Consider the following 23846-nt stretch of genomic DNA (forward strand, 5'->3'; position numbering starts at 1 on the left):
AACTCTATCCATTTTCCACACCTGAACTGTCCAAACAACCTCAAACTGGATAGCAACACAAATCCTAGTCCACATCCCGTCAGCCAAGCCTCAAACTACATCCCAACCCAACCCCATTCCATTCCCAGACTGGCAGCCAAATCTCAAACTGGATTCCCAGTGCAACACAACCAAAATCTCAGAAAAAAATACAATTGTATCCCAATCCAATCCTACTACTCACCAGAACCATCTGCAAAATCTCATATCTGATCCAATTCCAACTCCTACCCCACAGCCAAACTGTCAGCCTAACCACAAACTGGATCCCAACCCAAATCCTACTCCATATCTGAACCGCCAGTCAAACTAAAACTGGATCCTAACCCAACCCCAATACCATATCCAAAAGGTCAGAATAACCTCAAAGGGAATCCCCAACCAACCTCTACTCCACACCCAACCATCAGATAACCCACAAACCAGATTCCAACCCAATATGGACTCCACACCCAAACCATCAGCGAAATTTAAAACAGTATCCCAACACAACCCCTAATCCACATCCTAACCATTAGCCAAACGTCAAACCAGAACCCAAACAAATTGCTATTCTATACCCAAACTAGCAGCCAAAGCTAAAACCAGATCCCAACCTAATCCCTAATCCACTCAAAACTGTCAGACAAACCATGAACCACATCCCCACCAAAACCCTACTCCACAACCGAACCAGTGATGGAAAGTGTTTTGTAATTACTGTAGTAAATCCACTGCCTCCAGAGAAATCTTCTGTTGACCTAGCTGCATCTACAGGTGGGGTCAGGTTGACCTAACTACATTACACGTGGTACAGAATTTTTCACAGCCCTGAGGGATTTAGCTAGGTCAACCTACATTGTAGGTTTAGAGTGTGCGAGACAGAACTTTCACAGGGGCTGGACTTGGACTGTCAGCCAAGCAGCACTACTAAAGATTCTGCTGCTTGGACTGACTGCCCCTAGAGATAAGATGATCACAGGCATCACCATGCTCATGAGCTTCGCAGCTGACTCTCATTTTGACTTAGCTTTCCCCCTTCATGAGTTGTATTCTCCCACTCACACGCACTTCAGCGCCCACTCACGCACCACAGAGCACAGGATGACCCTATAAACTAACGAGGTTGCAGGAGGGGAGACGAGAAAGGGGAAGATTGTTGCTGTTTCTTGCTGGGTGTGAGAGAAGGGCTCTGATCCTGTGGCCACGGGTGCTGGATTAGTGATTGACTGGCTGGCACAGACCTGCTCCAGCATCCGGTGTCGTTTCCTCAGCTCCTCTTCCAGATCCGTCAGAGGCCTCTGTGACTCCTGCTGCTGCTTCAGCTGCTTGAATCTCCTGGTCTCCAGAACCTTCTGGAGCTCTGGTTTGTGTTCTGGCAACAGCCCCCTGTGGAGAGGGATCAAACAGGCTTTACTGAAGTGGGGGGGCTTCCCTGTTTCTTCTGCACCTGCCCTCTCTCACTGCCTCCTTTCTCCCTCTCTCATTCAGTTGCCCACCCTGTTTCCTCCGCTCCCAGGCCCAGTCAGAGCCTGCGGGATGCCATGACAGTCCCCCCGGCAGCAGAGCTGGCCTGGTTTTCTTCAGGGCCTTGCATTTGCTCTCCTGGGGATAATTTATTCATTTTCCAAGCTCCCTGCCCCCAGGCCTGGCACCATTCTGCTCACGTCCCTGCCCCCGGAGCAACCAGTACAGGACACACGTCCCTCTCAGTGTCCCCTTCCAGCGGACTCTCGGAAGCTGCCCAGGTCTGTGAGGCATCCGTGCTGTCATGGGAGAGACTGACCTCAGGAGCATTCTCAGGGACTCCTGCTCCCGGCCCGCTGATCCAGGCCTGCCGAGGGAACCACAGCCCATAACTGGGGACACCAGCACTGTTTGGCAAATTCAGGCAGACTGCGGGAGGTGCCTGAGGATCAGGAGTGCCAAGGAGCTCCCACATAAAGTAGGAAAGGCCAAGGACCTGGCACTGCCTCATTGCTCCAGCTGGAGTAACTCTTCCCTTGGCCCCATTCCCTCTGGGCACCCAGCAGCATCACTCACCTCCTGTGGCTGAACAGCAGCTCCCGATGGAGCTCCTGGTGGGTTTTGGACTCTCTGACTGGGTTCGGCAGCTTCTTTGGCTCAATGAGGCCATTGTTGCTACCTGCTGCGAGGTAAGTGCCAGAGTCACAGCCCCTGCTGCCTGCCTCTGCAATGCAAAGATGGAGTGAGTGAGGCCAGCCATAGAGGGCAGGGACTGGGGTCCCACCATTCCTCACCGTGCTCCACTTCCACGTGGGCACCGCAAAGTGTCAGGCCCCTCCCCCTTGGAGGGGAGCACCACAGCCCCCCCCTATTGCTCTCAGATGGCTTACATGTCCAAGTGGAGGGGGATTTCCTCCAAGATCCCTGTGGAAACCAAGCAGCTCCCTGCTGAGCATGGCACCCCCTCCATGGTGGGCTTCTCTCTCGCGGGTCCATGACTGTTCCACTGCAGATAAATATTTCAGCAGTCAGTGGGCCGAGAGAGAGAGAGAATGATTCTGTAGCCCAGTGCTTGGGCACCACCAGGAGGGAGCCCCGAGGTCCAGCCCCCTGCTCCAGTCACCCTTTCATTATTTACCCACCATGGAACAGCTTCCACAGGAGAGCCTGCAGGAGCCCCTCATCTGACTGTCCCCTCACCCAGTGGTTAGAGCATGCTCCTGGTGCGGGGGAGACCACTGCACAAAGCCTCTCTCCCCTTGGGCAGAGCTGGGGGGTTGATCCTGGTCCCCATCCCCGAGACGTGTTCTATCTCCTGGGCTGCCAGTCAGCAGGCGGGCTGCACAACCCCCTCCTCCACTAGCCATTCGGTGTGGAGTGAGAAGGCCCCTAACTCAGTCCCGCCAGGGACACCTTAGCTACTTACGCCACCTGGCTCCAGTAGCAGCTTCCCATTGGCCGATTACTAGGAGAGCGAGGCACCTCCCTGCAGCCCCGACTCGGGTGCCTATCTCGGGGGGGAGGGGCTTGGCACACTCCTGGCGTTGGCATCTCCCATTGGCTAGTTCAGGGGCTCCCCATTCAGCACACTGCCTTCTGACCAGACTAGGCCAGAGACAGGGACCCAGATGACACCAGCACCTCTATTTGTTCTGACTAAATCCCAAATACCATCTGGGATGTCAATCTGCCATTGCCTGCCCCGCCCCCACCTCCCCGTGTGTGATCTTTGCCTTCCCCACCTTATTTCTTCTCTTTCCCCTAGCTAGAGACATGAAGGGTAACAAGAAAACATTCTACAAATACACTAGAAGCAAGAGGAAGACCAAGGACAGGGTGGGCCTGTTACTCAATGGGGGAGGGATAATAACAGAAAATGTGGAAATGGCAGAGCTGCTTCATGACTTTGTTTTGGTTTTCACCAAGAAGCTTGATGATGATTGGACGTTTATGTGAATGTTTACAGTGAATGCCAGTGAAAATGAGGTAGGATCAGAGGCTAAAAGAGAGAAAGAACATGTTAAAAATTACTTAGACAAGTTAGATGTCTTCAAGTCACCAGGGTCTGATGAAATGCATTCTAGAATACTCAAGGAGCCAGGGCCGGCTCCACGTTTTCTGCCGCCCCAAGCGGCGGCAAAAAAAAAAAAAAGGTGCCACAGCAGCATGATCGCACCGCTCCACTCTTCGGCGGCAGGTCCTTCACTCCGAGAGGGACTGAGGGACCCACCGCCAAATTGCCACCGAAGACCCGAACGTGCCGCCCCAATAGCGGCCGGAGTGCCGCCCATTGGTATTGGCTGCCCCAAGCACCTGCTTCTTTAGCTGGTGCCTGGAGCCGGTGCTGCAAGGAGCTGACTAGCCAATGAGGGTCTGGCTGGAGAATCTTGCCTACGTGCTCGGGGTTTTACTGATCGCCATATTTGGGGTCGGGAAGGAATTTTCCTCCAGGGTAGATTGGCAAAGGCCCTGGAGGTTTTTCGCCTTCCTCCGCAGCATGGGGCAGGGATCGCTAGCTGGAGGACTCTCTGCTAATTGAAGTCTCTAAACCACAGGATTTGGGGACTTCAACAGCAGAGTCAAGGGAAAGGGTTGGGACGGCTTTGTGGCCTGCATCATGCGGGAGGTCAGACTAGATGATCATAATGGTCCCTTCTGACCTTAAAGTCTATGAGTCTATGAGACTGAGGAGATAGCTGAGCCATTAGTGATTATCTTTGAAAAGTCATGGAAGACAGGAGAGATCCCAGAGGACTGGAAAAGGGTAAATCTAGTGCCCATCTATAAAAAGGGAAATAAGGACAACCTGGGGAATTACAGATCACTCAGCTTAACTTCTGTACCTGGATAGATAATGGAGCAAATTAAACAATCAATTTGCAAACATCTAGAAGATAATAAGGTGATAAGTAACAGTCAGCATGGATTGGTCAAGAACAAATCATGTCAAACCAACCTGACAGCTTTCTTTGACAGGGTAACAAGCCTTGTGGATAGGGGAGAATCGGTAGACATGGTATATCTTGACTTTAGTAAAGCTTTTGATACTGTCTCACATGACCTTCTCATAAACAAACTAGGGAAATGCAACCTAGATGGCGCTACTATAAGGTGGGTGCACAACTGGTTAGAAAACCATTCCCAGAGAGAACAGGAATACTTGTGGCACCTTAGAAACTAACAAATTTATTAGAGCATAAGCTCTTGAGGTCACTTCCAGTCCTATGATTCTTTCCTCTCTCTCTCCTTTTACCTTTCTATAATGAGAGTCTGGCATATGCATCCGAAGAAGTGGGCTGTAGTCCACGAAAGCTTATGCTCTAATAAATTTGTTAGTCTCTAAGGTGCCACAAGTACTCCTGTTCTTTTTGCAGATACAGACTAACACGGCTTCTACTCTGAAACATTCCCAGAGAGTAGTTATCAGTGGTTCACAGTCATGCTGGAAGGGCACATTGAGTGGGTCTGCAGGAATTGGTACTGGGTCTGGTTCTGTTCAGTATCTTTATCAGTGATTCAGATAATGGCATAGAGAGTACACTTATAAAGTTTGCAGACAATATCAAGCTGGGAGGGGTTGCAAGTGCTTTGGAGGATAGGATTCAAATTCAAAATGATCTGGACAAACTGGAGAAATGGTCTGAAGTAAATAGGATGAAATTCAATAAGGACAAATGCAAAGTACTCCATTTAGGAAGGAACAATCAGTTGCACAAAATGGGCAATGACTGCCTAGGAAGAAGTACTGCGGAAAGGGATCTGGGGGTCATAGTGGACCATAAGCTAAATATGAGTCAACAGTGTAATGCTGTTGCAAAAAAAGCGAACATCATTCTGGGATGTATAAGCAGGAGTATTGTAAGCAAGACATGAGAAATAATTCTTCTGCTCTACTCTGCTCTGACTAGGCCTCAACTGGAGTATTGTGTCCAGCTCTGGGCACTACATTTCAGAAAAGATGTGGACAAATTGGAGAAAGTCCAGAGAAGAGCAACAAAAATGATTAAAGGTCTAAAAAACATGACCTATAAGGGAAGATTGAAAAAAAATGGGTTTGTTTAGTCTGGAAAAGAGAAGACTGAGAGGGGACATGATAACAGTTTTCAAGTACATAAAAGGTTGTTACAAGGAGGTGGGAGAAGAATTGTTCTTAACCTCTGAGGATAGGACAAGAAGCAATGGGCTTAAATTGCAGCAAGGGTAGTTTAGGTTGGACATTAGGAAAAACTTCCTAACTGTCAGAATGGTTAAGCACTGGAATAAGTTGCCTAGGGAGGTGGTGGAATCTCCATCATTGGAGATTTTTAAGAGCAAAGTTAGACAAACACCTGTCAGGGATGGTCTAGATAATACTTAGTCCGGCCATGAGTGCAGGGGCCTGGACTAGATGACCTCTCGAGGTCACTTCCAGTCCTATGATTCTTTCCTCTCTCTCTCCTTTTACCTTTCTATAATGAGAGTCTGGCTCAACTGGCCAAGACGTATATTTTACACCACTGCTGTGAGCCTGTGAGCAGAAAGAGGCAATGCCCTAAACAGCCCGATGCTGGCACAAGCTGCCAGGTCTCAGTGGGTATGTCTACACTGCAATTAGACACCAGCGGCTGGCCTGTGCCAGCTGACTTGGGCTCAGGCTGAGGGCTGTTTAAGTGGAGCATAGATATTCACGCTCAGGCTGGAACCCAGGCTCTAGGACCCTGCGAGGTGGGAGGGTCCCAGAGTTCAGACTGCAGCCTAAGCCTGAATGTCTCTGGCCTTGGCTACACTGGCGCTGTACAGCGCTGCAACTTGCTGCGCGCAGGGGTGTGAAAACGCCCCCCTCCCCCGAGCGCAGTGAGTGCAGTGCTGTAAAGCGCCAGTGTAATCAGCGCCTGCAGTGCTGCACGCTCCCTCGCAGCACTGCACGCTACTCCCCTCGGAGAGGTGGAGTACATACAGCACTGCGAGAGCTCTCTCGCAGCGCTGGTGGTGCGACTACACTCGTGCTTGAAGTCCCGAGTGTAGCCAAGGCCTATGCTGCAAATAAACAGCCCCTTAACCCCAGCCCGAGTCAGCTGGCACAGGCCAGCCGCAGGTGTGTAATTGCAGTGTTCGTGTAGACGTAGCCAGAGTGGCTGATCAGAGCGTGTGCTGGGCCTGGGTTTTCCCAACACTGTTGTAGCAAGTAAGGCCTTGGCTACACTTGGGAAGCATGAGTGTAGTCGCGCCGCTGTATGTACTCCACCTCTCCAAGGGGAGTAGCGTGCAGTGCTGCGAGGGAGCGTGCAGCGCTGCAGGCACTGATTACACTGGCGCTTTACAGCGCTGCACTCACTGCGCTCGGGGGGGGGGGCGTTTTCACACCCCCGAGCGCAGCAAGTTGCAGCGCTGTACAGCGCCAGTGTCGCCAAGGCCTGAGAGTCAACCCCAGAGACAGAAGCTGCGTTTCCTCTCCTGGCGGTTCTGTTCTCCCCTCTTGTGGGTGTGTGTGGGGCTGGGTTTGTCTGCTAGGGAACAGGATCAGACTTTAACAACCACAGCAAAGACAGCTCCAGCCCAGCCCAGCTAACTTCTGCTCTTTGCCCCAAATGGATAATTAATACCAGCTCTGATACCATCTACAATTGTCAAAGGGTGGCTTCTGTCTAAGGACTCTCCAGCTAAAGGCAGTGAGGGTGGTGTTACAATACTTTACATTGCAAATGATTTATCTGTCTTCCCTGTAGCTTTATTAAAGAGTTAAAAGATGTTTAATGGTTGAATGCCACAGGTGCTGAGCAGGCTGAGGTCTCTGTATACTAAACCCCAAACCCGGCTTACCAGCCCTGTCACTGTGCAACATGTTAACACCTTCGGCTCTTTGAACTCACTGATTCCATCTAAATTAATGAAATAGCTTCCCCCCCTAAAATAGCCAATAGTCTGTTATTAGGGCACTCACCCAGGAGGGAGAAGACCAGGATGTGAGGCTCGACTCTGAATCAGGCAGAGTGGGGATTCAAACCTGGGTCTCCCACAGCCCAGGGCGTGCTCTGAGCCTGGGGTAGATGGAGACCATGTCTGCAGTGAGATTTTTTGCAAGAAAGGGCTGACCTGGGGTAGGCACTAGACAAAGGGGAGGGCTACTAAGCAAGAGACTTAGACCGAGCTGGATGAGCGACCGGCTGAAAGGGGCGATTAGGAAAAAACAGAAAGCGTACAAAGAGTGGAAGAGGGGAGGGATCAGTAAGGAAACTTACCTTAGCGAAGTCAGAGAATGTAGAGATAGAGTGAGAAAGGCCAAAGGCCGGGAAGAGTTGGACTTAGCGAGGGGAATTAAAAGTAATAGTAAGAGGTTTTACAGCCATATAAATAGGAAGAAAGCAAAGAAAGAAGAAGTGGGACCGCTGAAGACTATAGCCGGAGAGGAGATTAAAGATAATCTAGGCATGGCGCAATATCTCAATGAATATTTTGCATCGGTGTTTAATGAGGCCAATGAAGGTATTAGGGATACTAGCACCGTTACAGAGGGGCATACGGGATGGGGGATTACCGCATCCGAGGTAGAAACAAAACTAGAACGCCTTAATGGGACTAAGTCGGGTGGACCGGACGATCTTCATCCGAGAATATTGAAGGAATTGGCGCGGGAAATAGCAGGCCCATTAGCGACTATATTTAATGAATCTGTAAACTCGGGGGTAGTCCCGTTAGACTGGAGAATAGCCAATGTGGTTCCTATTTTCAAGAAAGGGAAAAAAAGTGACCCGGGTAACTATAGGCCTGTTAGTTTAACATCAGTAGTGTGCAAGGTGCTGGAGAAGATTCTGAAAGAGAAACTAGTTGAGGACCTTGAAGTTAATGGCAAATGCGATAAATTACAGCATGGTTTTACGAAGGGCAGATCGTGCCAAACGAATCTGATCTCCTTCTTTGAGAAAGTAACGGACTTATTAGATAAGGGAAATGCGGTGGAACTAATATACCTGGATTTCAGTAAAGCGTTTGATACAGTACCCCATGAGGAACTATTGGTTAAAATGAAAAACATGGGGATCGATATGAAAATCCAGAGGTGGATAGGGAATTGGTTAATGGGGAGAATGCAGCGGGTCGTATTAAAGGGTGAATTGTCGGGTTGGAGGGAGGTTACTAGTGGAGTGCCTCAAGGTTCGGTTTTGGGACCCATCTTATTTAATCTATTTATAACTGACCTCGGGACCGATTGCAAGAGTGGGCTGATAAAGTTTGCGGATGATACGAAGGTGGGAGGAGTTGCAAACTCGGAGGAGGATAGGGATACTCTGCAGGGAGACTTGAATGAGCTTGTGAATTGGAGTATCAGAAATAGGATGAAATTTAATAGTAAAAAGTGTAAGGTGATGCACTTGGGGACGAATAATAACAATTTTAGTTACAAGATGGGGACGCATTGGTTAGAAGTAACAGAAGAGGAGAAGGACCTAGGGGTCCTTGTGGACCGCAGGATGACTATGAGTCGGCAATGTGACGTGGCGGTGAAAAAAGCCAATGCGGTCTTGGGATGTATTAGGCGAGGTATATCTAGTAGAGATAGGGAGGTCCTGCTTCCGTTGTATAAGGCGCTGGTGAGACCTCATTTGGAGTACTGTGTGCAGTTCTGGTCTCCCATGTTTAAAAAAGATGAACTCAAACTGGAACGGGTGCAGAGAAGGGCGACTAAGATGATCAGAGGAATGGAAAACCTGTCGTATGAAAAGAGATTAGAGGAGCTTGGGTTGTTTAGTCTGACAAAGCGAAGGCTGAGGGGGGATATGATTGCTATGTTTAAATATATCAGAGGGGTTAATACAAGGGAGGGAGAGGAATTATTCCAGTTTAGTACTAATGTGGACACGAGAACGAATGGATACAAACTGGCCGGGGGGAAGTTTAGGCTTGAAATTAGACGAAGGTTTCTGACCATCAGAGGGGTGAAATATTGGAACGGCCTTCCGAGGGAAACGGTGGGGGCGACGGACCTGTCTGGTTTTAAGATTAAGTTGGATGAGTTTATGGAGGGAATGGTTTAATGATAAAACATAGTAGCCAAGGAAAACCAAGCAATGGTACATGAACAGCATAATGGCCAACAAGGGTCAGGCTAGAGACTCTTGCCTATATGCTCGGGGTATTACTGATCGCCATATTTGGGGTCGGGAAGGAATTTTCCTCCAGGGTAGATTGGCTGAGCCTCTGGAGGTTTTTCGCCTTCCTCCGCAGCATGGGGCAGGGATCACTAGCAGGAGGGTCTCAGCCGATTGAAGTCACTAAAACACAGGATTGGGGACTTCAACGGTAGAGTCCAGGGAAGTGTCTTGCGGCCTGCAGCATGCAGGGGGTCAGACCAGATGATCATAATGGTCCCTTCTGACCTTAATGTCTATGAGTCTATGAGTCTATGAGGTCAGTGGTTTGAGCATTGGCCTGCTAAACTCAGAGTTGTGAGTTCAATCCTTGAGGGGGGCCATTTAGGGATCTGGGGCAAAATCAGTACTTGGTCCTGCTAGTGAAGGCAGGGGACTGGACTCAATGACCTTTCAAGGTCCCTTCCAGTTCTATAAGATAGGTATATCTCCATATATTATAAGGGTCCATGTAGGGTGACCAGCTAGCAAGTGTAAAAAAATCAGGACACGGGGTGGGGAGTAATAGGAGCCTATATAAGAAAAAGCCCCCAAAAGCGGGACTGTCCCTATAAAAGCGGGACATTTGGTCACCCTAGGTTTGTGGCTGTGACTCCCAAGTGGAGCAAAGCACTTCCCTCCAGCCTGAAGTCCCTTTGAGGGGCAGGGCTTGGGTCACACCCCTGTCTTCTGCCTCTCACCATGGCTGGCTCAGGCAGCTCTCTGCTCAACACTCTGGTTTCCATGAATCCCACTCTCAGGGAATGTCCACACTAGAAACTTAAGTCAACTTATGTTAGGTCATCTTACAACCACCGTAGTAATTACTGCAGTGATGCATGTCCACTCTACCCTCCTTCTGTCGGTGGTGCACATGCTCACCAGACGCGCTTCCACTGACTGAAGAGGGGCAGTGTCAGGGGCTGAGAGCCTGGGCTCTCAGCTCTGAACACAGCCCCACCCTCTCGGCTCCCTGCGGCGATCGGGGAGCCTCCGGGCAGCAGCTGGGCTGGGAGCAGGGAGCCCAGGGGGTCTAGCTGGAGCCCCCCACCTGCCCAGGGGTGACAGCTGGAGTTGTGAGCCAGGCTTTGGGAGCCATGGGAACTGACAAGAATGACAGCCAACAGCTGATGTCAGTAACCCGCAGGATCTACACAGACCCTGTGTCACCCTAACTACATCGACATAAGCTCTACGCCCCTCATGGAGGTGGAGTTATTATGTCAGTGTAGTAGGGCATTTACTACAACCTTGCTCCTGCTATTGCATGTTTACTGCCATCACTAGTTTCTGATCCATGACAGAAGTTTACCCCTCTCTCTCTCTCTCTCTCTCTCTCTCTCTCACACACACACACACACACACACACACCCCTTCCCTCACAAGAAGCTGTGAACTGTTTTGTTGAACACTTTTTGAAAGTTCAAATGAATTACATCACCTGGCTGTCCTTTATCTCCTATTTTGTTGACATATGGTATTTTAATGGGTCAGCAAAGCATGACTTTCCTTTGTAGAAGCCGGTTGGTATCATGACCAGCTAGGTGTTTTAACATTCTATTCTTAACTTAATGTTTCGACCAGTACATGACACTGAACTAAACATTAACTGGTCTGTAATTCCCTCTGTCACCTGTAGCACCTGTTTTAAATATTAACAGCTCATAACTATTTGTGATCTCAGGGTGTTTCAGATAACTGAGGCTTGGCTAACAAGGCTGTGTAGTGTTTGGTATTCACAGGATACGTGGGACTGTACCTATGACCTATGTGCAGATATATACATTGGAAAATGTGTCCTTAAATGGTCTCTCTATTCTCCTACATCTGGCCAATATGGAGAAACCAGGACCCAGATTTCTCAGAGCGCCTTGTGATTTGGGATGCCTCGTTTTTGGTGTGCCTAGCTTGAGTCACTGATTGCCCACCCTCTGACAATCAGGCCTCTGTAGAGTGTCTCATGGGGGGAGCCCCAAATCTCTAGTCATGTTCTACAATCTCAGTCCAGAGCAGACAATAAGGCTGAGGGCAGGAGGGAAAGTAACTTAAAGGACTTACCGGTAGGCAGGGCGGCTGGGCTCCTGAGCAAGGTGCGGGGGGGCCTCTGGGCCCCTGGAAGGGGCGGGGCCTCGGGTGGAAGGGGTGGGGCTGGGGCCTGACTCCCTCAGCCAACCCTTCAGCACTGCCCAGCCCATGCCGCCTGGGACTACGGCAGCGATTTAAAGGGCCCGGGGCTCCGGCCACTGCCAGGAGCCCCGGGCCCTTTTAAATTACCGGGCCACAGGGAAGCTGCCCCTTTCCCCCCCACCCCATCAGTGGCCCTACCGGCATGGTGCTTAAAGTGCTGCCATGGCAGCGCTTTAACATCAGCTGTGTACCGGCCCGTACCAGCGGCCACTTTCTTACCGGTACGCTTTATTTTCACCTCTGGCTGGGGGGACTGCAGGGACAGGTTAGCAAGGTTGGCAGCCCTTTGAAAAGGGGAGCCCGAGGGACCGCTCTCAGCTGGGGGCCACACAGCTTCTCCATGCAGTGGGAATGAGCCCCTCATCAGTGGCCCATGAGAAAACTTGCTGGCATGGAAAGAGGCAAAACTCAATCCCATGCCCAGTCCCATCCCCAAAACAATTGGCTCTCCTGGGTTCTCATTCCCTGGGCAGCAGGGCCTCCTTGCTCTCTACTCCAGGAGAAGGGACTCATACCTGGGCTCACGCTGCTCTGCTGGGCTTTGAAGTCACCCTGGAAAATGAAAAGTTTGTGTTCAGAGACAGGACAAAAAAAAGCACATGAAATAAAAATGCATTCCTGCCCCAAGGGCAAGGCTGGGCCTGGGTCCTACGAACCTAGGCTATGCTGCTGTGGCCCAGTGCGTGGAGTCCTGCCCAGAGCCTTGGGCTATATTCCTAGCTCTGGTGCATGAGCCCCTTCCCCCTCTGTGCCCGTTGCCCCATGCGTCAGCCGAGGGTATTGACAGTGAGCTGCCTTTGTAAAACACTGAGCCCTCCCAGGGGAAAGTGCTCCAGAAAACCTGGGCATTTTATAAGTGGCAAAGGGGCTGCAGGGAAGCCAGCCATGCCATGCTCAGATGCCCAGATCTTAGCAGGGGATACAGAGAGGTCTGCAAAGACCCGAGCTGACTCTGACCTCCGAGTTTGGGGGTCTTCGGATGCAGGTTTTTAGTTCAGGCCCAATTCTGATTGGGGAACTCGGCTGCCAGCTGCGGAGTCAGTGCGCGACGTCCCCCAGCACTAACTCCAGCCCCAGCTTAGCCAGCAGGGTGAGGGAGATCAGGAATGAGCCAGGTTGTCACTGGACTTAAAGCGGCTACACTGGAGAGCTTACAGTGGCACAGAGCCTTACAGTGCAAAGCACTTCCCCTCCCCCACCAGCTGGCTTGCGGGTGTGTGTGGTGAAGAGAGAGGCGAGGGGAGCAGGTTTGGAGACGGAGTGTTCCTGTCAGCCAGCACTGCCAGGGGAGCGCTCTGGCTGCAGCCACTTTTGGGAAGCTGTAGGCCGCATGCTGGAGTGGCACTGAGAGGCTAGGCAGGGGGTGCCAGGTGTGGTACACACAGCAAGACACCCCTGCCCTATAGTGCTGAACAGAGACTTCCCAAGTCACAGCAAGGCAGTGGCAGAACCAGGGATAGAACCAAGTTTGCCGAGTCCCCAGCTGTGTCTTATCTCACAGGCTGTATTGCCCTCCACAGCATGGCTTCAGTAGGGAGACTCCAGCCCGCTCTGCTGCAGCTCAGTCAGGCATGGCCACGGAGGGGTTCTCAGTTTTTCCCGTGAATGGGGTGACTGGTGCTCCGGAGGAGGCCCACATGAGCTAGCATTAAGACAGGTGACTGCCTGCAACCCTCCTGTTTCTGTCCCCGCAATGATATGTAGGACTTGTGGCTAGTGCAGGGGACTGGGAGTCAAGACTCCTAGGTTGGGTTGCCAGGCTGAGAGGGGAATGGGGTCTCGTGGTTAGATCAGGGAGGGGCTGGAGGCCTGGCTTCCAGCCCTAGCTCTGACAGAAGGTGGTTTGTGGTAAGAGCCGGATCAGAGTTCTCAGCCCTGGGCTCTAGTGCCAGCTCTTCAGCTGGCTCAGTCCTTGGCCCCGGTCTGTAAAACGGGGATACTGACCGACCTGTGTAAAGAGCATTGAGACACACAGCGGAAAGGGGCCAGATCAATGCAGCTCACTATTATGGGCCCTGCACTGTCTGCAGCGTGACACAGCAGTGACCAGTGCTGCCCATATTAGGCCCTGGGTGCCCCATCCCACTGTAGAACTGACCCTTCTGTGCCAACTGCCAGGAGTTAGAACAGCAACCAAAGTGAGGGACATCCCCCAAGAACAAGAGGTTGTCATCATAGCCAGGTCAAGGGCAGCCAGACCTATGGGTCTACGGTGACCAGCCACCCGAATTGGGCAGGACAGTTGTGAAATGCAGACTTCAAGTCCCGTCCTGGACTGAATGACTCCAGGACAGCATTTGTCCCAGATTCCCTGAGGTGCCATTCTGCCTGCCTGAGGCTCAGGGGTGACGCCAGCCTCTTCCCATGAGGCCCTACCCCTGGTTCCTTCTCTTCCTCGCAAAGCCCCATCTCCTAGCCCTGCCAGAAACCAGAGCCTGTCTGTGGTAGGAGCCACCCAGGGAGCCTGGGCTGCTGTGCTGAGCCCCGGACCCTCCACCTGCCCTTGGCAACACACCCCCAGGACAGTAGGGACCCAGGCAGGGGTCTGCTCTCGGGCACCCAGGCCCAGGGGAGGTGGAGGGTCTGAGTCTCCCCACAGTGGCCAGGGCTCCCTGAGTGGATCTTAGCACTGCCTGCAACACAGCTCCAGCTTCCGGCCTGGCCAGGGAGTGGGGCTTCAGGGGGAAAAAGAGGAACAGGGGGTTGAGGCCACAGAATGTGGGAGGCTCCTGCATGTGTCCCACTTTTGCCTTTTGAAAAGGTGGTTGCCCTAGTCAGAGCCAGCGTCTGCAGTCATGAGCCAAAGTCAGGGCTCAGCTGGGTCAGGAGGATATCTGGAGGTCAGAAGCAGGAGACACGCTGGAGATCAGAACCACAAGTCAGGAACCAGAATCAGGCCAGGTCAGGAGACACATTGGAAATTGCAACCAAACGTCAGTTGCCAGGTCCGGAAGCCAGGGGAGCAGAGAGCACACAGTCCAGAGCATGGTGGAGCCCAGTTGTCCTGATAGCTTCCCATTCCTGGTTTAAGTAGGGCCAGCGGGCCCATCAGTTGCTCTGGGACTCCGCCAATAGGACTTCAGGGGCAGAGCCTCAAACTGGGGCTAGTCTTCATGGGTCCCAGGTAAGCAATCATCAGCAGGCTGCCAGGTGGAGGGTACACAGCCCAGTTGGCTGAGTTCTAGACTTGGATTTCACCAACCAAGTGTGACCTCCTCTACAACAGCAGCCTTATCAGGGAGTCACAGGCAGGCCCCTGGGTACTCAAACTTATCTTGCCACCCAGGTGAGCCTGCCTGTGTGATGGAAGGCCCACCCTCCACCCGTCCCGGCTGCTACTGCAAAGGATCCCAACAAACCAAACTGTCTATTCTGCCAGTGGAATTGTGCATTCATCCCATACTGCCAGTTCTCCCCTGACCCTTTGGCACACACCCAGCATGCCAATCTGATAGGGAGACTGACTGAGACACTACAAGGATAGCGTTCCCCTCTGTCCATTCCTGAGTCCACATTCTGCTTTGCTAGTTCATAAGGCATCTCAGCTGGGAAGGTTGATTCTGGCTCCCTGCCATGCTTTGGAAGATCAGATTTTCTATCTCTGAGGAGATTTCCCTTCTAATCCTTCCCAGATTAGCCTGGAATCCTGTCCCCATTACATTAATGGGAATACAAAGGATCCCAAACTGCATACACACAAGAATTGCTAAAATGCAACCACCTCTGAACAGGGTCAGCTCTAGGCACCAGCAAAACAAGCTGGTGCTTGGGGCGGCACATTTTTAGGGGCGGCATGGCCGGCGCCAGAATGCCGCCCTTAAAAATGTGCCCCGGCCGCCCTAGCTCACCTCCGCTGCTGCTGCCACGGCGCGCAAAACAGCTGATTCGCGCGCCGCTACTCACCCTCCCTCCCAGGCTCTCAAACCTGGGAGGGAGGGGGAGCAGCGGCGCGCGAATCAGCTGTTTCGCGCGCCGCGGCCACTCGGAGTCTCCCCCTCACTCCCAGGCTCTCAAACCTGGGAGGAAGGGGGAGATCCCGAGCAGCCGTTTCGCGCGCCGCTGCTCCCCTTCTGTCCCAGGCTTGAGAGCCTGGGGGGAGGAGGCAGGGCTGGGGATTTGGGGAAGGGGCAAAGTTGAGGCGGGGCCGGGGTAATTAAATAAGGGGGGGCGGCCAAAATTGTTTTTGCTTTGGGCGGCAAAAATCCTAGAGCCGGCCCTGCCTCTAAAGCAAAATATGGCAGCTGTTTAATAGTCCCAGAGACAATGGGTGATTACTCAGCACCTGTGACACACTTTGAATCATCTCAGTACATAACACACATTCACAAGTCATCCCTCCCAGCACCCCAACCCTGTGCAAAGTAGGGAAGTCACCTTCTTTTTACAGGAGGAACCTGTGGTACAGAGAGGTGACAGTGGGGTTCAGTGAACACACAGAGACAAGGTGCTTGACAGCAATCTGCTTCAGTCAGTGTCTCAGTTCCAACTGCCTCCGGGTTGCAGAACATGAACCTCTTAAAGGTACAGTTCCCCACAGTTTCCTTTCCCAGCCAAACCTAACAACAACAACAACAACATTTATCTAACACAGAATTCCAGATACCTAGGACCAACCTACTAACTCCGTTTACTCCCAATGAGAAGCCCTGCGCTGCTGCTTGGACTTGCAGGTCTCCCGTGCGATATCAGTACCACCGTTGTCAGGACAGTGAGGCCTTTGCTCCAATAATGCCACATCCTCAAGCTCATCTCACTTAACCTGCTCTGTGGCCAGACAGGTTTTTCCTCAGATTGCTCCACTGCTCTTCTGGGAAATGCTCTAGACCAGGGGTTCTCAAACGTTTGTACTGGTGACCCCTTTCACATAGCAAGCCTCTGAGTGCGACCCCCCTTATAAATTAAAAACACGTTTTTATATATTTAACACCATTATAAATGCTGGAGGTGAAGCGGGGTTTGAGGTGGAGGCTGACAGCTCGCGACACCTCCACCCCCCATGTAATAACCTCGTCACCCCTGAGGGGTCACAACCCCCAGTTTGAGAACCCCTGAACTAGACAGTGTCTCTGCGGAGTTTGGGGGATGTATGGGGGAATTGCCCCCCCAAACTGCAAGCCTTGGGCAGCCTGAATGTGCAATGTAACCAGTTCTGCAGAGGAGACAGGAGACAGCTCCCAGTTTACGCCCCTGAGGCAGGGAGTCAGAATTTTGTTTATAAAGAGTGATTAACAGGGGATTAAGATTAGAAAACATCCTACCAGCCCTTTCTTAAATTAAGTGATCTGTTCCAAGCTTCGTGAACTGCAAAAAGTGAATAACCTAAATGATAAAAAGTAATTGTAGATTTTTCTACAATCGTTTCAATTGTTGGATTCAAGAGGTAGTAAATTTTTTACTAATATCTTTCTTTGAGACGGTAGCTTATTTTTTAGACAAAGGAAATGCAGTAGATCTAATCTCCCTGGATGTCAGTAAGGCATTTGATACAGAATGCTGGGAATGGGCAAAATAAGAACGGCCATACTGGGTCAGATCAAAGGTCCATCTAGCCCAGTATCCTGTCTTCTGACAGTGGCCAATGCCAGGTGCCCCAGAGGGAATGACCAGAACAGGTTATCATCAAGTGATCCATTCCCTGTCGCCAGGGGACTCCTTTAGCAAAAATCCTCAACAGCTGGAGACAGGACACTAGATGGGGAGGGCTCTGAGGCCTGGTCTACACTACGAGTTTAGGTCGACTTTAGCAGCGTTAAATTTAATTAAGCCTGGACACGTTCACACGACGAAGCCCTTTCAACCGGTTTCTTTACTCCACCTCCGACAAGGGGATTAGCGATAAAATTGGCCTTAGCGGATCGGAATTGGGGTAGTGTGGACGGAATTCAACGTTATTGGCCTCTGGGAGCTATCCCACAGTGCTTCATTGTGACCGCTCTGGACAGCACTCTCAACTCAGATGCACTGACCAGGTAGACAGGAAAAGCCCCGCGAACGTTTGAATTTCATTTCCTGTTTGCCCAGCGTGGAGAGCACCGGTGACCACGCAGAGCTCATCAGCACAGGTAACCATGATGGAGTCCCAGGATCGCAAAAGAGCTCCAGCATGGACCGAACGGGAGGTACAGGATCTGCTCGCCATATGAGGAGATGAATCAGTGCTATCTGAACTCCGTAGCAGTAAACGAAATGGCAAAATATTAGAAAAGGTCTCAAAGGCCATGAAGGACAGAGGCCATAACAGGGATGCACAGCAATGCTGCGTGAAAATTAAGGAGCTAAGGCAAGCCTACCACAAAGCCAGAGAGACAAACAGAAGGTCCGGGGCAGAGCCGCAAACATGCCGCTTCTACACGGAGCTGCATGCCATGCTAGGGGGTGCAGCCACCACTACCCAAACCGTGTGCTATGAATCCATCACTGGAGAAACACACAGGGAAGAGGGTTCGGGGTACGAGGAAGATGAGGATGAAGATAATGTAGATAGCTCACAGCAGCAAGGAAACGGAGAAACCGGTTTCCCCAACAGCCAGGATATGTTTATCACCCTGGACCTGGAGCCAGTAACCCCCGAACTCACCCAAGGCGTGCTCCCAGACCCTGAGGGCACACAGGGGACTTCTGGTGAGTGTACCTTTGTAAATATTACACATGGTTTAAAAGCAAGCGTGTTTAATGATTAATTTGCCCTGGCAATCATGGCCAGTATAGCTACTGGAAAAGTCTGTTAACATGTATGGGGATAGAGCGGAAATCCTCCAGGGACATCTCCAGAAAGCTCTCCTTCATGTACTCCCAAAGCCTTTGCAAAAGGTTTCTGGGGAGGGCTGCCTTATCCCATCCGCCATGGTAGGACACTTTACCACGCCAGGCCAGTAGCACATAGTCTGGAATCATTGCATAACAAAGCATGGCAGCATATGGTCCTGGTGTTTGCTGGCATGCAGACAACATCCATTCCTTATCGCTCTTTGTTATCCTCAGGAGAGTGATATCATTCACGGTCACCTGGTTGAAATGGGGCAATTTTATTAAGGGGACATTAAGAGGTGCCCCTTCCTGCTCTGCTGAACAGAAATGTTCCCCGCTGTTAGCCACGCGGTGGGGGGGAGGGGTGAAGTGATCATCCCTGATAATTGGGGGAGGGGTTAGTTGGGTTTGTGCTGCATGTTAACCCGGAAACCGCAGCCCCTCCTTTTACATTGCAAACCCATTTTAAATGGCCAACCCAATAGGTGCTTGGTATGGGAAATGAGGGCGCTACTGTTTGAAACCATTCCCACATGTTATGAAGGTTAAAAAAGCCAAAAGACTGTGGCTTACCATGGCTGCCTGCAAGCCGAAATCTGTTGCCTGGCACTGTGTGAGTGATCTCTCACACCAAACCGGCAGGCCCTCAATATAAGAGGAAAAATGCGACCTTGTAACGAAAGCACATGTGCTGTATAATGTGAACAGCAAAATTTAACGTGAAAGAGTGTACCCATTGTTCTCTAAAATGTGTCTTTTTTAACCACCTCTCCCTTCTCCTCCACCAGCTGCAAATGTTTCTCCTTCACAGAGGCTAGTGAAGATTAGAAGGAGAAAATGGCGGACTCGGCATGATATGTTCATGGAGCTCCAGATGTCCTCCCATGCTGAAAGAGCACAGCAGAATGCATGGAGGCAGTCAATGTCAGACTACAGAAAAGCACAGTATGAACGAGAGGAGAGGTGGCGGGCTGAATCGCGGGATGAACAGAGCAAGTGGCAGGCTGAAGAGGATAGGTGGCGTCAGCTTGCAGACAGAAGGCAAGAGTCGATGCTCTGGCTGCTGGAGCATCAAACTGATATGCTCCAGCGTATGGTTGAGCTTCAGGAAAGGCAGCAGGAGCAGAGACCGCCGCTACAGCCCCTGTGTAACCAACAGACCTCCTCCCCAAGTTCAATAGCCTCCTCACCCAGACGCCCAAGAACACGGTGGGGGGGCCTCCGGACACCCAGTCACTTCACCCCAGATGATTGCCCGAGCATCAGAAGCCTTGCCTTCAATAAGAGTTAAAGTTTTAAACTGCAGTGTGTCCTTTTCCTTCCCTCCTCCCCCACCCATCCCGGGCTACATTGGCAATTATCCCCCTAGTTGTGTGATGAATTAATAAAGAATGCATGAATGTGAAGTAACAATGACTTTATTGCCTCTGCAAGCGGTGCTCGAAGGGGGGAGGGGAGGGTGGGGTGTCTGGTTTACAGGGAAGTAGAGTGAACCGGGTGGGGGGGGCGGAGGGTTCATCAAGGGGAAACAAACAGAAGTTTCACGCCGTAGCCTGGCCAGTCACAAAACTCGTTTTCAAAGCTTCTGATGCGCGCCGCGCCCTGCTGTGCTCTTCTAACTGCCCTTGTGTCTGGCTGCGCGTAATCAGCGGCCAGGCGATGTGCCTCAATCTCCCACCCCGCCATAAATGTCTCCCCCTTACTCTCACAGATATTGTGGAGCGCACAGCAAGCACCAATAACAATGGGGATATTCTTTTCGCTGAGGTCTGAGCAAGTCAGTAAGCTGCGCCAGCGTGCTTTTAAACGTCCAAATGCACATTCCACCACCATTCGGCACTTGCTCAGCCTATAGTTGAACAGGTCCTGACTACTGTCCAGGCTGCCTGTGTATGGCTTCATGAGCCATGGCATTAAGGGGTAGGCTGGGTCCCCAAGGATCACGATAGGCATTTCAACATCCCCAATGGTTATTTTCTGGTCCGGGAAGAAAGTCCCTTCCTCCAGCTTTCGAAACAGACCAGAGTGCCTGAAGACGCGAGCATCATGTACCTTTCCCGCTCATCCCACGTTGATGTTGGTGAAACGTACCTTGTGATCCACCAGGGCTTGCAGCAGCATTGAAAAGCACCTCTTGCGGTTTATGTACTCGGTGGCTTGGTGCTCCGGTGCCAAGATAGGGATATGGGTTCTGTTTATCGCCCCACCACAGTTTGGGAATCCCATTGCAGCAAAGCCATCCACGATGGCCTGCACGTTTCCCAGGGTCACTACCGTTGATATCACCAGGTCTTTGATTGCCCTGGCAACTTGGATCACAGCAGCCCCCACAGTAGATTTGCCCACTCCAAATTGATTCCCGACTGGCCGGTAGCTGTCTGGCGTTGCAAGCTTCCACAGGGCTATTGCCGCTCGCTTCTCAACTGTGAGGGCTGCTCTCATCCTGGTATTCTGGCGTTTCAGGGCAGGGGAAAGCAAGTCACAAAGTTCCATGAAAGTGCCCTTACGCATGCGAAAGTTTCGCAGCCACTGGGAATCGTCCCACACCTGCAGCACGATGCGGTCCCACCAGTCTGTGCTTGTTTCCCGGGCCCAGAATCGGCGTTCCACGGCATGACCCTCCCCCAGTAACACCATGATTTGCACATTGCTGAGGCCTGTGCCTTGTGAAAGGTCTATGTCCATGTCAATTTCCTCATCATTCTCGTCACCACGCTGCAATCGCCTCCTCGGCTGGTCCTGGTTTTGCTTTGGCATGTCCTGGCTCTGCATATACTCCAGGACAATGCGCGTGGTGTTCATAGTGCTCATAATTGCCGCGGTGATCTGAGCGGGCTCCATGATCCCAGTGCTATGGCGTCTGTTCTGAAAAAAGGCGCGAAACTAGTATCTGACGGACGGAGGGAGGGAGGGAGGGGCGAGTGACGACATGGCGTACAGGTACAGGGAATTAAAATCAACGAAGATGGCTGTGCATCAGGGAGAAACACAAACAACTGTCACACAGAATGGCCCCCCCCAAAGACTGAACTCAAAACCCTGGGTTTAGCAGGCCGTTGATTTCACGGAGGGAGGGGGAAGCACATGAATACAGAACAAATCTATTTTTTACATCTTAAGCTGGCAGACGACGGTGCAGCATGACTGATAGCCCTCAGCATCTTCTGGGTGCTTGGCAGAAAATACTGGGCGCTTGGCAGAAGATAGCATACTACGACTGATAGCCAAAATCGTCAAGACTGTTTGATAGAACTGAGCATGTCTGCCCAGGTGCCCATGATTGACAGCCACTGCAGTACGATGACGACGGATATCAGTCGTAATATATCATCTTCTACCAAAAGGCAAGGGGCTGCTGTTGTGTGCAATGCAGCCCCACGTCTGCCAGCACTCAGATCGCCGATGAAGGCTACCAGTCATACTGCACAGTCTACTGCCAAAAGGCAATTAGCTGCTGCTGTGTAGCAATGCAGTACCACGTCTGCCGGCACCCAGATGACATATGGTGACGCTGAGCTGAGCTGAGCTGAGCTGAGCTGAGCGGGCTCCATGCTTGGCGTGGTATGTTGTCTGCACAGGTAACCCAGGTAAAAAGGCGTGAATCGATTGTCTGCCATTGCTCTGACAGAGGGGGAGGTGCCTGACGACATGTACCCAGAACCCCCCGCTACACTGTTTTGCATCATTCAGGCATTGGGATCTCAACCCAGAATTCCAATGGGCGGCGGAGACTGCGGGAACTGTGGGATAGCTACCCACAGTGCAATGCTCCGGAAGTCGACGCTAGCCTCGATACTGTGGACGCGGTCCACCGACTAAATGCACTTAGAGCATTTTATGTGGGGACACACACAATCGGCTGTATACAACCGATTTCTATAAAACTGGCTTCTATAAATTCGACCTAATTTCGTAGTGTAGACATACCCTCAGTTACTACAGAGAATTCCTTCCCAGGTATCTGGCTGGTGGGTCTTGCCCACATGCTCAGGGTCTAGCTGATCGCCATGTTTGTGGTCAGGAAGGAATTTCCCCCCAAGTCAGATTGGCAGAGATAATGGGGGCTTTTCACCTTCTTCTGCAGCATGGGGCATAGAGTCACTTGCAGGTTTAAACTAGTGTCAATGGTGAATTCTCTGTAACTTGAACTCTTTAAGCCATGATTTGAGGACTTCAGTAACTCAACCAGAGGTGATGAGTTAGAATTTGGTACTGATGCATGTTACACATTTTTAAAGGATTTAGCATAATTTTGGGGGGAAACTTTTGAACATACTAGGAGTGATAACAAGGAAGTCCTATAAGAATACTGTAAAAAGCAACAAAGGGTATGTCTACACTACGAAATTAGTTCGAATTTATAGAAGCCGGTTTTATTGAAATCGGTTGTATACAGCCGATTGTGTATGTCCACACAATAAAATGCTCTAGGTGCTCTAGTCGGCAGACCGCGTCCACAGTACGAGGCTAGCGTCGACTTCCGGAGCATTGCACTATGGGTAGCTATCCCACAGCTATCCCACAGTTCCCGCAGTCTCCGCCGCCCCTTGGAATTCTGGGTTGAGATCCCAATGCCCGGATGATGCAAAACAGTGTCGCGGGCGGTTCTGGGTACATGTCGTCAGGCCCCTCCCTCCCCCGTCACAGCAACGGCAGACAATAGATTTGCGCCTTTTTATCTGGGTTACCTGGGTTACCTGTGCAGACAACATGGAGCCCGCTCAGCACAGCTGAGCTCACCGTCACCATATATCCTCTTGGTGCCGGCAGACGTGGGACTGCATTGCTACACAGCAGCAGCTGCTAACTGCCTTTTGGCGGTAGACGGTGCAGTAGACTGGTAGCCTTCATCGGCGATCTGGGTGCTGGCAGCCGTGGGGCTTGCCTTTTGGCAGTAAATGGTGTATTATGACTGTTAGCCGGCCTATTACAAGTCGGGTCATCGCACATTAGCAGAGTCTTCCCTGAGCAGCAGCTCGTGCAATAGGCCTGAAGACCATCGTCATACACCGCCCCGTATTTGCTGCCAAGCACCCAGAAAGATGCCGAGGGCTATCAGTCACGCTGCACCGTCGTCTTAAGATGTAAAAAATAGATTTTCTCTGTATTCATTTGCTTCCCCCTCCCTCCGTCAAATCAACGGCCTGCTAAACCCAGGGTTTTCAGTTTAATCTTTGGGGGGGACCAGTCTGTGACAGTTGTTTGTGTCTCTCCCTGATGCACAGCCACCGTTCTTTATTTTAATTCCCTGTGCCTGTACGCCATGTCGTCACTCGGCCCCCCTCCCTCCTTCCCCTAGGCCGTCAGATACTACGTTTGCGC

General features: G+C 51.4%; 1 protein-coding gene across 1 annotated transcript in view; it reads right to left on the bottom strand.

Annotated features, from left to right (window-relative positions):
* Window positions 1-735: 735 nt before the first annotated feature.
* Window positions 736-23846, bottom strand: part of LOC128836073 (protein FAM107B-like) — a 29334-nt gene continuing 6223 nt past the window's right edge. Inside the window, exons 2-4 of the mRNA XM_054026095.1 lie at window positions 2062-2209; window positions 1263-1407; window positions 736-789 (exon numbers count right to left, since the gene is read on the bottom strand). Of these exons, the coding sequence (XP_053882070.1) occupies window positions 736-789; window positions 1263-1407; window positions 2062-2209 (347 nt within the window). The remainder of the gene's footprint in view (window positions 790-1262; window positions 1408-2061; window positions 2210-23846) is intronic.

This window comes from Malaclemys terrapin, chromosome 4 (assembly GCF_027887155.1).
Source record: "Malaclemys terrapin pileata isolate rMalTer1 chromosome 4, rMalTer1.hap1, whole genome shotgun sequence".
NCBI classification, from domain to species: domain Eukaryota; kingdom Metazoa; phylum Chordata; order Testudines; family Emydidae; genus Malaclemys; species Malaclemys terrapin.